This window comes from Aphelocoma coerulescens, chromosome 4, assembly GCF_041296385.1.
Source record: "Aphelocoma coerulescens isolate FSJ_1873_10779 chromosome 4, UR_Acoe_1.0, whole genome shotgun sequence".
NCBI classification, from domain to species: Eukaryota; Metazoa; Chordata; class Aves; order Passeriformes; family Corvidae; genus Aphelocoma; species Aphelocoma coerulescens.
The window spans coordinates 4,698,483-4,713,561 of NC_091017.1; the positions used below are offsets into that span (position 1 = coordinate 4,698,483).

The following is a 15,079-nucleotide window of genomic DNA, read 5'->3' on the forward strand; positions in this document are numbered from 1 at the left end:
TTTGCATTGTGGTTAACACAAACCACATTTCTGCGAGTTGTCCAAAAGCAGCCTTTTTGTGTGGAGGTTGTTCCCCAGAAAGTGCAAAGTGAAGTATACGATGTGCACATCTTAAACACCTACGAAAGCATTCACTACTGCAAACTGCACCAGGTGTACTCGCTCCCTTTTGATTATCTTGGTCTTTGGCTATCTGAAGAACTGACTTGATAATGACCAGGTTAATCATTTCAGTGCTAAATGGATTTCAGGATTCCAGTTTGGACAAAGAGCCATTTTAAACTCTGGGAAGCTGGGGTCACCAACCCGGGCTGCATTATCTTCCCACAGGTTATGTCTGGCTATTTGTATTATTCTCTGTGGCAAAAAAGGGTGTATCTAACATCCCCCTGGCATTTGTACTGAAATTCACATATGTAGTGCATGAAACACATCCAAAGCTGTCTTTGATCTAATTTTAGATCCCTTCATCTGTATATTCCAGTGACTTCAGCAGACATGACTCTGATTCACACCAGCCTCCTCTCCCCTGAGTGAAGCTGCCCTCCGTTCACATCTGCATCTGTTTCAGGAAAATCAGTAGTGCTGTACAGAGCAAAACTTGGCCCTCGATTTATCTCCAGAGAAAAAGACTTTTGTTTTTTTGTTGGTTTTGAAGAAGACATCATCCTCACAGACCAATTTCTTCAAAACAAAACATTCTGTGCTTTTCCTTTTCTCTCTTCTCCTTCTCCCCCTTGCATCAAATTTCCATTTCACAATGCTTGGAGAAAGCAACACTTGTAACATGGAAAATATGATGTTTGCTTGGCATAACCATCACTGCTTTAAATGTGAGCAGAGAAAAAAAAAGATAAAAAACCATGGCAACAGGTCTGAAAAAGTTAATGCCACCACGAAAGGACAAAAGGGGCCAACACAGAGATGAGAAAAAAGCTGGACAGATGTAAAACATCAAGCAAAGAGAAAAACCTGCTAACTGTCAACAAAACAGGAGCTCACTAGGAAGATCATCCAAGTCCGACTTCAGAGGAGTTACCAAGTGCTGGTACTATAAATCTGCCCTCTGTTGAAGAAGCATCTGCCAGGCCATGGGCTACGGTGGCAGCCAAGCTGAAGGATTACATGTGTTTTCTTTTATTGATGATCTAAATGAGGAAGGGAGCAGGGAGAGCGAGAGGGACAGGATGTGGCTGATACTGCAGTGATTTAATATCATAGTTTTAAGCATGCCAGGTATGAACAGAAATATGCAGATCAGGATTTACAACCTTCCTGCCTCTGAACAAGGAAAGGCCAAGCAGAGCCCAATGGCACTCTGGAAGGTGTAAGCCTGGCACACTAACTCAAAAGCTCCATCTCTGATGGGTTTCACCATTAAAACTGAGAGAAATTCAAGATTTCAACAACTATGTCAAATAAAAAAGTGCCTGCAGTGCACACTCCTGTGTCTGAGGATAGCTGAATCACAAGTCACACATCGGATTCTAAGCAAGTTGTGCTTTGCATTAGGAAGACCTCACTCAGAACATGACAAATCTCAAGGCCATTTGATGGCACCTTCAACAGCTCGACAGAAAGCGTGCACAGAGTGTCCTGCAAGCACAGCAGATGGAAATACTTAAATGCAGAATATCTGAACTGCAAGCTGCTGCTGCAGTTGACTGTACGTCCCTTAAGAAATATAAATACATTATTGTACACTAACTTAGCACTTGTACACGTGGTTCTTTCTGTAAACCTGGTAACATGGGTTACACAAGTGAAACGCCAATGACTTTGGTAGAAGTGTCTCCAACTTGCTTTCTAAATCTGAATTTAGAATTATTACATGAGCTCCACAGTCACAGCAAGACAAACATAATTTAAACACTATTATTACCAAATAAATCATAGCTCAAGATTAAAATAGGGGTTAAGAACACAACAATCTACTTGATGGATCTGTATTTTCAACATGCTGAAAACTGAACTTTGAGAGAAGTTCAGAGAAAAAAGGAAAAGTTTATGATGTGTCGTATTACTTGTAAACATTTACACTTGTGACACGAACATGAAAATTGACAGACATGAATAATGGTGATGTAACAGGACACAAAAGAAATTTTTTTTTTAATATTCTTTTCATTGTTCTAAAATAAAGCTTTCCTTTAGAAGTAGCTTCATAATGCCTACTCGTGAGATATAGATACAGTAACACTATCTGCTTTCAAACTGCTTTGAGGCAATTTTGGAAATATCAGTATTACTCTTAATAAATATCATTTGCTGCTACGCATACTTGCATTATCGCCTGAACAGAGGGTTAACAAAAACACTGTTTTGAAAAGAAAAAAAAAAAAAAAAAAATCAGGAAAATGGAAAAATGTGGCCTCAAATGAACAAACATGACCAGCCAGATAACGTTAAAATATACCAGTCATGTTTGCACCTACCAGGAGCTCATAACTCTCAAAGAGAAATCTGGAAATCCTACAGCTTTGCCAACCTGAAAATGCAGGAAATCTGCTTACACTTAAAATCGCAGATAGCCCAAGTTAATGGAGTCCAGTTTTTCATCTAAGTGTGAAAAACATGCAAGAACTAACAAGATGCTCTCTTAGTAACTGGAAAGTTTCTGCAAGTTACAGCAAGTGGCTGACTCAGAGACAGAGGCCTACTTAAATTACTAACGTAACATTGACACAGGCAGACAAAGGGTGATGAGAATTTACAGCTCTACAGAAGTGGTAGGGATTTGAAACTTATAATATTAAACCTCAATTAAAAATCACTTTAAAAGTACATGCTTCCTCTGTTGAAAAGCAAAATCCTTTAAAAAAATATTTCCAACAATTAGAGCAGGCCAAGAAACTTTCCTGTTAAAACAACTGTGAAATAATTTTGGCAGATTTAAATAAAAATGTGACTTTTATTAGAAATGGCTAATGTTTTTGTTAGAACAGATCTCAATTAATTGTTTTAGGAGTATTAAAAAAATAATCTTTTTCTGCAATAAAATTTGTAATTAAAACAAAAGCATGCATCTTCCTCTGAAATGCCTGCCAGGAAAAAAAAAAAGTGCATTTCTTAAAAAGATACAGTATATGCAACTAGCTGAGCTTTACCATATCTTCCCATTTTTCTATGGTACTCCTGCCTATTTGCTACCCATAATCTGAAAAGTTCTTACTTCTTTGTGGTTTTTTCAGCTGCTGAGGTAATTTCTGCCCCTAAAATTTAATGAAGGAGGGTTTATTTAATCAGCCATGATGAAAATTCAATGGATGTTCACCTGCTCCTGGAAAAAAAAATAGTATCGAATATAGAAAAAGTACATTTTCACTCCACGAGGAAGGGATGATCATCAGTCAATATTGTGTAAAAAAGTGTGAAAATATAGCTGCAGTGGGATTCAAACCTTCCACATTCTGAGTGCAAACACAGATTCCAGAGGCAAGGAAACCACAGCCCTGGCAAAGTCATCATCCTCAGGCAGATGTCTGGGAACTCACTCCTATCTCACCGATAGGGAAACATAGACAAAATCCAATATGGAAAAACCCCTCCAAATTCAATCAACACATCATATTATTTCCTTACTCACTGTCATATGCACAAAAGTCTATATTTAGTACAAAAAAGTAATTTTTTTTTTGACAATAGCATTCTATGGTGCTTCTAGAACACATGACCCTTTCTCAAACTTTAAAGCCCTAATATTTCCTGGGAAACACAGGAGAAGTGAAATTATGTCAATATTGTCCTTGCATTATTTCTCATTTACTATTATTTTAATATTCTTTTGGGTTAAAAAAGAAGGTGCACTATAAAGTTATAAATGAGTGCCTTGGAAAGTCTGTTTAACTCAGGACCTCTTTTTGTACTGTCCTAGCAATGAGCTCAAACACTGATGGGAAGGATCCTCTACAAGACACTGCCTCACTTCTACACTTACCATGATTTATCCCTATTCCCACAAAATTCATAAATAAAACTCGAAATTAACTCAAGGTTGGTTAATTCCTGCACACACTGTGGTTTTAAATGTATTTAAATATTATTGTGTTTTAAAATAGTAGGCATTTATGCATGAAACAAAAATGATACACTGAAATTTCTCTACTTTTTAAATTACCTCAGAAATGTACCATTTGAGCACAGGCTGGCAGCTTCCACCCACTGGAAATCAGATTTTTAAACAAGCTATAAAAATTAAATATACCTGTTATATGTAAATATGAAAGATTTAAATCAAGTGGTGAAAAGCCTTTTTCAAATAGCTTCTACTCTTTCTGTTTTCCATCACTGAAATCAACTGTAATAAAATCACCATTCTCAGTAGTAATGAAAACATCAATTTAACGTGACAATAACTCTGGGCACCTATCAATGGCCGTATTTTCAAACATTACCAATTCTATTGCTGTAACATAAAATAATTTTTCCACATGTTTAAGTTCAAATGATGTAATGTTAAGTCAGGCACTGAATAAAGCCTTAGGAAGGAGCTGATGTTTCCTGCAGTGTGAGGGTTGGAAGTGTGCATGTATTCCCCCTCAAAGCTGATAGGGTCTGTAAATTCATTTCATCAACAACTTCAATAAGTTCCTCATTTATGTTTTCCTAGGCTGTTATATTTCTCCTTAAGGAAAAAAAAAAGAAAAACCCAAACCCATCAAACCATAAACCAAACACATTTACTTTCATAGAAACAAATCAGTACTCAGGTGACATTTTAATGTCAGGTGGGTGGTGTTTTCTCCCCCTGCCCTGGCCAGCAGGGGTTTGGCCTTACCTTCTCTGTTTACTCCAGAACTGGAGCTGACACCTGTGGCCACCCAGGCTGTGCTCACTTTAACAGCTGCCAGACCTTAATCAACTTTCTACAATGATTTTTCCAGCAGCCTTCCCTGATCCCCAGCATCAGGTTTGGCATTTAAGCTCACTGGTAAAATACATGGAGATTTAATCTCTCCTGTCTTTGGTGAATGCCACAGTATTACTTTTAAGCTACTTCACAAACTTTCTGGCCAAAAGACCAGATTCTTTTTTTCAAGATATTTATGAGAATAGCCCTTGCATGAGGGTGCTATGATTGTGTTTATTTCCACATTGCTAGGCTCAGCTGATACAAAAATACCTTCAGGATTTATACATCTCACTATTCAGTCCTTGAATAATGATTTTGCATGCAATAATAAATTTCAAACAAAATATATGTGTAGGAAAGGGTAAAAAAAGGAAGAGCCAACAACCTTATACTGTTTTGAAAAGTCAGAACATGGGATGACCGAAAAGAGAAATTTCAAGAGTGACTTCCTGGTTTTTCTTGTTCTTAGAACTGACAAAAGGACCCAGACCATTTTTTATTTCCTAATCTTTCGTTTTGTCTTTGTTTACATAGCCTAGGAGCACAGAACACCTTCTAGTGCATTAGTAGTGTGCTCAGGGGTTTCAAACTCTTTCTGCACAGGTTTCTTTCCTTGCTGGAGAAGTCCTTACACTGTGCAGTTAGAACACATCTCCTTCAGAGTCAGGATTCAGATCATGAGCACTCACTTCAAAAAGACTCACCTGAACAGCTCAGCAGCTATTTTCTCTGATGAAAGGGGTTTTTTTTGGTTCCTGTACCCTGCATTACTGACAAGCATCAACCTACTACTAAGATTAACTAAAACTTCACACTCTTGCCAAGCACACAAGTGTTCTTGTAGATAATGGTGTCTTCCCCATTTACCTCTCAGTATCACCTGCTCCCTCTTTCCCCCGTCCAACTCCTTTCACCACTCTGTTCTTGCACTTACATTTGAATCACATCAACTAAAATACATATTTATGCCCTTGTACCTGCACTAATACTTACTCACCTGAACAATAAAATACAGCTTATTATCATACAGTACTGCATGGACAATGTTCAGAACAGACCCAGAATAATTCCTCCTTCAGGCTTGAAAGTCCATGGAAATTGGTAATAAACTTTGTTTCCTCTTCTACTGTTTTTATTAATAATTCTAGCCCGTTTTTTTCCTGCTCCTACTAAGACCTCCTTTGATTTTTTAGTTATCCAGTTCAACTTTAATATTAAATAAGGTGAACTGTGAGGAAGAGGGAAAGTTGGGACATACAAGATCATAGCAACAGGCTTCAATTTTAAAATTACTGGTAACGTAAATGTTACCAGTGCTGATTCTTGTTATCTCAAAATAAAACAACATTTACATGGAGATAAACAAACATGGAATGCCATTCATATATGAAGGTGCCTCACTGTCAAGTTTTGGAATAGGAGCAGCATGACCACAAAAAGAACCAAAACCTAATCAAGTCTAAAAACCATGTTTTGGCTGCATATTTTAATCCTACAGCTGTGGGAATGACCAGAGGTCTGTGAAGCACCTTCACACACAAAAATAAAAAAGTCTGAAATGTGACCTTTCGGATGTAGATGACCAAGAAATCTCAAGTATATGGAGACACTTACATCACATTTGGTGTGAACTGAGTTCCTTGTACCTCTAAGGGTGATATTTGGCCTACATGGTACAGCACAGCATTTCCTGAGACATTTTAAACCAAATTTTATTATGTTCTTAGTGCAACACAAAGCCTGTCTAATTACAGCATCTACATATATTAAAAAGAAATATGCACTCCTTAAAATTTATTTTCTTAACTCCTCCTTTCCTGTTAGCTAAAAAACGCTTAGAAGAAAGACACTTTACACTTGGTGTAAATCACTGTAGACTCTAAAAGCCTAATATTGTTATTTTTTTCTCTATTTTTCTCCTACAGAGGCTGGGGGTTTGTTGTTTTTACTCAAACTGTATGAAAAATCAGGAAAAAAAATTAAATTTGGCACAGTTTCAGAGCTTGTTTACCCATCACAGCTATGCAGAACTTAGATGGGTCATGAAATTTCTCCTAGAGGGGACAGTAACAACAGAAAAGAATTTATAGCACTTCTTAAAGTGATTTAACAGCTGGAGAAAAAGGAGAAAAAACTAACAACATGGGACTAGACTGTTCCCAATGAACTACCAAGAAGCATTGCACAAACTACTGATTACTTGGATAGTTTGGGGTACAAAAGCTAAAACTTCATCTAGGACCTCATAGTTAATATGCTCAAGACCCACACAGAACAGCAGAAATTTAAATAAACAGTTTTTATTTTTACTTATTCAGAAAGCAATTCTGTGTGCCCATTTGCATATGGAGATTTCTAAGTTAAATGCCACCCTTCCTATTTCCCAATAGATGCAGAACTTTCTTGGTTTGGCCTCAAGGCTGCACTGATCTCTGTGAACTGTAACAGCTCCCAGTTAAATAAAAGTTATATAATGTAATTTTGCATCTTAAGAATTGTCATCAGTTAGTAAAGTAGAGCCTCTAGAAAAGCTCACAGTGACTCCATTTTACAGGCACATTATGAATCAAAGCACTGGATATTGAAGCTTCAGTAACAGTGAAGCCTTTACAGAACTGTTTACTCAGTAAACAACAGTTAATTTATATCTATAAATAACCACAGGTTAAATGAAGAGGTTAGTACAGCTATTATTCCAACATAAAAGAAATCAAATACAGAAAAAATAGACACTAAGGGAGTCCTAATTAGAATTTATAAGTTAATGACTTGAATCTTTGCCTCTTATTTTGGTAAGTATAAAATACCTTGGTTGGCAGAGCCTAATCTCTACACAAACAGCAATTAATTACTTTTCACCACACGAGTCACAGACAATCCTCAAGTGACCACAGAATTGTGGGGGACTTACCCTGGTGTGGGTGCGAATGTGCATCTTCAAGCCATCATTCTTGCTGAACGCTTTGTCACAGTAAGGACACTGGTAAGGACGCTCACCTGAGAACAAGAGAAGCATCAGAACCCAGAAATGTGCCCTCAGAGGATGAATGCTTTGCAGCACAGCTCTTTGTCAAAATGAACTACTTTACTCTGGCCTTATCTTCACACTCTGTTCAAAGAACTTTAGAAAAATTACAAACAATCCTGCCTGAGCAGGATGCAGTGCTGGACCAAAATATTCCTCTTTGCTGACTGGTTTTGCACTACAATATATGAATACACACAGACAGCCTTGGGGGGGGAAAAAATAAAACCAAAAAAGAAAACACCTAATGCCCTTGCTCAAACCACATTCTACAGTGATTTACACATGGTCACTTTTATGGTTAGGCACTACCTGCTCCCAAATAGTTTTCCTGTTTCACATCTGGTCATTATTAGAGGCCTCTGGGTGTCAGAATCCCAGTGGAATATAAAATCCACTCTTTTATAATGCTGTATCTGTATTAGAAGGTTAATCAAAAGTTTCTGCAATATTTGTGTCACAATTTATGACTGATATAGAAACAGAACAATCTTAGCAGCATCCCATATCTGAAAGGTATTTGTTTAATGCTCCATTACCCTGGTGTCATTTGGCATCGATTTTCCCAAACTCACATTAGTGTAATGTGGATAGTGAGCTGTTCAGAGACAAACAGTAAAGAGTTTCTGAGCACCACCATTTGGAAGAAATGCATTTTAATTTTTAACTCTTCAGGCGATGTACTGGAATCTGAGTCTACTGCCTCCTGCTCCTGTATACAACACTTTAAAAGATCAGGTTGTTTCCATTACAAAACACAGGTCAAAAAATTAAGATGATAATTTTCTGTTAACAAATTGGATTTTGTTGTACACAACAGTAATGCTGAAGGTGTCTTCTCAAGTAAAGGTTTGTCACAAGTTAAGCAAAGCCTATTTTATAAAGTCAATGTACAGCTTTCTGCTCTCAAAGGTGTGTATATACATATATCTCTCTGCATGCATAGATTTAACATAGACAAAATTTCAAGCACTTATTAACACTCATACTCAATCTTGTAAAATAGGCAAGTAAGATTAACTACATTTTACAGCTTAAAAAAACCCAAACCAGACTATTTCACTGATATCCCAAAGATACTGACTCGGAGTCACTGCTGGACATGAAATCTCCATATCCACACATTGTGTAGAGATTCAAGGGCACCTGAGGTGAGATGATTATTTAAGGAAGATGATGTACACCCTCCCCTATTTTGTAGACAGATTATTTTGTTGTCTTCTTTTACTCCTGTATAGATAACTCAGTGAATGACAGCTGCACAAGATAGTTCAGCAAGGCACTGTCTGTGAACACTGTCTGTGTTTCACTATCTGTGAAACACAAATATTTTTCTCTCTTGCGTTCTGTCATCTCTCAGAAAGCAAAACTGTGTGAATTGGGGTTTTGGGTTCTTTTTTAAGACGATGACAACAATCTCTGTGTTAGAGCTGTGTTTTCACTGAGTAGTTTGATATATGATCCTCCCTCTCCTGACCCTCGATGCCTTTAATTCATGCCTCTGAAATTCAAACACTCCAACAGTTGTCAGTACTCAAATATTTAATTAATTCAGCTGACATTTTTATGTTTGGGGGCTTTTGAATGTAGAATTTAAAGCTTTCAGCAGTTTGTAAGCAGATGAGCGATGACAGGTAGGAGTTGTACCCTACTCCCTCTCTCCCCCACCCCCAAGTCTCTTTAAAGAGAATGACTTTTGCCTTCAAAGGATGGGCTTGAGTTTGAAACAGATTAACAGTGGCCCTCTGAAATCAACCACGGACACCATGGTGCTTGATGAGTAAGGCCTTAGGAGCTCTCAGCAGATGCCAGCAGAGGGCAACAATATGACTCCACATCAATGTGTCACACCTGAACACGTCAGGCTTCGAGCTGCTCTTACAAACTGTCCATTGTCAAAAATCTTCACTGTTCCGAAAATCAAGTTTACTACGTAACAGAGTGCCAGCTCTGACTTGACATTCAATCTAGGAGCCATCTTGTTTTTCTAAATTATATACATCTCTCACGCGCTTGTGTCAATAGCTGCCAGTAAAACTATTTAAAAGATGTTCCCAAGTAATTTTACTGTTGCTTTTATTGTTATTTTTCTTTCACCTAATCTTTGCAGGCTGCATGCTTAAAATTTATACAAGTGTCCTGGTGCTTACACAAGCAAGTGTCCACCCTGTGCATGCACATCTTTCAAATGTATATCTTCTTATCTTCGACCTCAAAAGGTTTTAGGATTTTACAAAATTAACAATGGGGCAGTTAAAATACATCTGTGCTAGCAATAGCCATGTTTCTTAGTATAAATTTCTTATGAATGGCTCTCTGGAAAGGGCCTCTGTTGTCTGTCTCAGAAATGAATAAACTGCCCTCTGACAATGCATCTTTTGTGCTATTTACTGTCTCAGGAGCCCAGATAACTAACTTAGATTAAATATCTGATCTTGTGGACATCAGATCTGGCAAGATTATTACAACCCTACATATTACCTTCTCTACCTCTGGTGAAAATAACTTCCTTCCTTGCTTCTGAGCCAGGCTAGGCAAACATTATTCATGCTACCAGGCAGTTTCTCATCAGAATGATTCCAGATTCCTCACGGAGACTATTGGGAAGCAGGTTCCCCAAGAGAAGTCTTACACACTGTCCCACTCTAAGTCCTGTATGATAAAAAGGAACAGTTTAACTTTCTCTTATCCTGTGAAAAGCAAATGGAATAAGATGCCAACAGGGGAAAAGGAAGATTTGAAACAATGAACGCTAAAAATATTCCTCCCACACATGAAGGCTTGCTGAAGTGCAACATTTCATACAGAACTATGGCAAATGTCCACAAAAGAGAGGGGTTTGTGCTTCCCCAAAGTTTAGAATTGTCAGAGACAAACTAGAGCAAGGCCATGTGATAAAACTCCTGGGAAGGTGACACTATCCATCAGGGCTTTAACATCCATCCACAAAGACCACTAAAACCAATTATAAACACTGAAGTAATAAACCTCAGGTCAACTTGTACACAAGAAATTGTAGAGATTTGCAGATGATAAACTTCTCTGATCAGAAAATTAATGGATCCCTAACACAAGATAAAAAGTAAAAATTACTAAGACCAGCAAATGAAATACCTTGCAAGTCACAAACCCCTCTTTCTCTTGTTTTCACAAGAAGGAGTTACTAAAAATCAAAGTGAAAGTGATTTCCCCTACAATAAACTACAATTTCTTCTTGGATTTGCTGCTAGAAGCCCATTTTTGAGATGGTGTGAATTTGTGGTAACACCGTACTAAGTGGGGGTGCACCTTAGGCAAAGTCAATGCCAATTAAAAACTATGGCATTTGCACTCTGCAGTTTTACATAAACATTTTTATATATAGATATATATAAAATATCAAAATATTTTTATGTTTGGGTGTTTTTAAAATCTGCTTTCTAAACAAAACTACTGCTTTCATTAAAATAACAGAACACCCATGCAAGTCAAATGTAACAAATGTCATGTTCACCCCCAAGTTACAGCTGACTTTCATGTCCCTGCTGTCCCAGAACGAACTGCTCAACACATTAATGGCACTTCTGTACAAATAACCCCAAATAAATAATCCTGGGATAAACTGCAGTGGATTTAGCATAATTCAAAGTCTAGACATTCTACTTCCAGATTTTGTATGAACAAAACCCAAAGCTTTTAACACAATAAAAATATATTTAACCTTAATACAAGGATTATGAAAAACAATTCCATGATTGAAAAACATATGAGATTTTGATCTGAAACCATGTCATGACAGAATTGACATCTTTTTTTTTTCGCCTCGATCTCTAGGCTGAGATCACAATACCTAGTGGTACTAATGTAGCATAAGAAGTTAAATACCAGGTCCTTCCATTCCAGTTTGACTCAGGACAGTTTCCTATGAGACATCTGCAATCACAGGTGCTGTAAAGCAGGATTTACACTGAATTTAGCACACAGATTTCCCAGACTCAGATACAAAACAATTAAGAAGCAAATCCAAATATACATTAGTTCTTGAAGATTTCAAGATTTCAGTGGCTACATCTAGACATTTAATAAGGACTTTGATACAGTTAATCAAACTGATCATATGCATTGCTATTTTCACACTGTATTCTGCACTCCCTGTAGCCAGCCGAGCCACAAACAAAGAGCTGATTCTCAAGTTAGGTGGAAACCTGATATAAGCACCGATGCTAGCGATTACTTCAAAACAATGACCTCGAGTAAGATTAGGCAAATAAGTACTTTACAGGTGAGAAATAGGTTCCCATCCAATGAGACAAAACATACAACCAAGAAATAGTCCTAACCTGAACAGGCTGCAGCAAAAGTCTGAATAGCCCAGCAAACCAAAGCAGCAACCTCACTGCTCTTTCAAACCATACATAGGCATTACTTCTATTTCATCTGTGAAATCTGCAGCCCTGTTCACTGTCCCCGTTCTCCTGCAGCTTGCTTAGTCACCTAAACACAATTCTCAGGTATTCATGTTGGCCTTCATGCAGGAATTCCCTGGCTTGCTGTCTTTATTGGAACTCAACTGCTCTGTTAAGGAATGAAGAATTTTAATAATGCAGCAAAATTATCAAGGTGGGGGTTTTTTATATACTTTTTAATACGTCTCTGCTCGGTCAACTGGGATATTCAGCATTAATGGTTTTGGTCAACACTCATAAACATCAGAAAAAGACCTAAGACAGACTGCAGTGAACATCCGATCTTGTGCAGCATATGCAGCTTCAAGAAAATTCCTGTCTTCAGTTTTCTTAAAAAAATTAACAAATATAATTTCAGCAATGTGGTCCCTCAGACTGTTCCACAGGCCATTCATTTACCATGCTCTATATATAGCTCCCTTTCAGATGGTAAACTTATTATCAGGATTAGAAGATTGCTTCCTAAATAAAAGCTAGGTTTTTCTGTATAAATACATATATATGTGCATTATTTCAAAATATCAGCTTTCAAAACCCTTACAGCAAACTATAACCCTTTTTCAAGTCCTAACTCAAGACTGGGGTAAGGGAAAGGGTTAGAAGGGAGCCTCCACCATCGCCCAACTGCGGTGGAATGAGCACAGTTCACCTGGGGAGGAATTTGGAGGCCATCTGGATCACACATTTAACACTCCTTACCAGATGATCCACAGGGCAGCCCAGAATGGGAATTGCAAAAGGGCTTTTTTAGTCAGAGATAATCTGGGGTGATGACAGCATTCAACAGCAACTAAGGATGGGCAAAAGGTTAACGGATGTAACAAAATTATAATCTGTGACATCTGCTTTAGAACACTGCTCATAGAGGGCACCTGGCAGCTTCACACATCTATCCTCAGCTGCTCTTGCCCTCAGTGTTTCCATTAAATTAAAAACTTTGTGTCCTTAACTGAACATAATTCAGTTAATGCACTATGCAAATGTGTACACACAAACACAAATAAACCTAAAATACACAGACCTGAATTTCTCCCACATGAAAAGGACTTCATTAGGAAACAAAATTAAATTAAACAGGAACTCAATGAACCCAGTTTTTCCAACAGAATTTAAAGTAGAAGATGCCAGAAAACCAATCACTGAGTAAAGATCAAAAATTCACAGGTCAAGGAAACATTCAGTGAATTTCACCACTTTGGTGTTGCAGGCCCATGAGAAAACAAACACCTCTTCAAAATAATAAACTTCCTCCCATGTAGAGGCGACAATTTTCTACATCCTGAGGAGCATCTTCAAAAGCATTTAATACCGTGCATCTCTCAGGCATTTCTGTAATTTTGACCAGGGATTCCAGGGAGGGAAAGGAACGGAAGAGTAATCAAGAAGCTTGGCCAACTGCAGCAGCGATCTGCTTTCTTTATGACATCTGCACTAGTCTTAATCCAGACGAGACAATAAAAAGTGATCTGGCCTGTGCAAAATTTTGGCCTGCCTCCTTTTCAGCCACTAAACACTCAAAATTTAGCACTTGAGAAGGTACAGAAGTCCCCACACAGGAACAGCTCTCTCATGCCAAGAGCTAAGTAAGTTTGTGATCTGAAAGAAAAAATACTTGAGGACATCAGCTGAGACAAGACCCAGAAACACCAAAAGCACAGGTAATTTTATACTCATAGTGGGCCAGATAAAGAAAGGAATAGCTCTGACTGCTCTGAGAACAGTCCTGCTCTTTGAGAAACAGTCCTCAGGTATGGGGCAATTAAGAGATATTTCTTACTTCCTTTTAACCAACATTCAAATCTGGCAGACTCTGAAGACAAGAGATGAAATGATGAAATGCCTCTGTTTTTTCAGATGGTTTGTTTCCTCACTGATGATGAATAACTCTAAGTTTGTGTATTTGTGAATGCTTTCTACCAAAGCTCCAACACTCATTTTCCAGGCACCAGGGAGAACTAGTATTGGTTTCATATAAATCAACTACGTGCATTTCCCACTCACTAAAAATAGCCACATATTTAATAAGAAAAAAACTCAAATCCTATTCTTTCAAAGTAAGGGAAAACCAGAAGGCTTGAAACATTTTTTTCTACTCCTTGTCTTTTTCTAAGTATTTAGCCAGGTTTTAATTTTTGAGGTATGGAAGTGGTACTTTCACAGCTGAGGTGATTTGTTTTCTGCAAAGTTTAGGGTTTATTCAAAGAATTCAGATTGTTTCTAGTTAAGACCAATAAAATTTTTGTCCTGTCTGGTCCATCAAAATTATCATGATATAACTGAGACATTGGCTATTTGCCATTAAATGAGTTCTAAAGACTAGTACAAAAACCCTACAAAATAAGAAATCTATTCTGCATCCATGGAGTAAAGCATGGACTACCATTATTACTTACAGACTCTCATCAATTCTACAGAGATGTCAAGATTTTAGTAATAAATAAAAAACAGACACAACTTTAAAGAATAAACCAGCTGCATTCTTTGCAGCTATCAGTGGAATTAAACAATCTGACTTCTCTGAGTGGAAAATGTAACATCTATTACTTCAGTGAACCTAATGGGAAACTGAGTCTTTTCAAGAATATGCATTAATCAATCAATAACTCATTTGATCTTAAAATTTCTCATTCAAACAATCTACCCCTCAAAAGAACATTTCCTCATTCATGGGTACAGACAACAAGAAGCTGACAGCTGCATGAAACTTTACAGGTATTTTTAAAGATTTAACTGTTGTCTGGAGATGAACAGGACAAT

At 37.5% G+C, this 15,079-nt stretch overlaps 1 protein-coding gene across 7 annotated transcripts in view; it reads right to left on the reverse strand.

The window, feature by feature from the left end:
• PRDM5 (PR/SET domain 5) overlaps nt 1-15,079 on the reverse strand; it is a 74,695-nt gene that overhangs the window by 21,630 nt on the left and 37,986 nt on the right. For all 7 annotated transcript variants that reach the window (XR_011150425.1, XR_011150424.1, XM_069012581.1 and 4 more), the window contains one exon: nt 7,764-7,849. Coding sequence is in view for 5 of the 7 variants with exons in the window: in XM_069012581.1 (XP_068868682.1) it covers nt 7,764-7,849 (86 nt within the window). In the remaining 2 variants the exon portion in view is untranslated. The remainder of the gene's footprint in view (nt 1-7,763; nt 7,850-15,079) is intronic.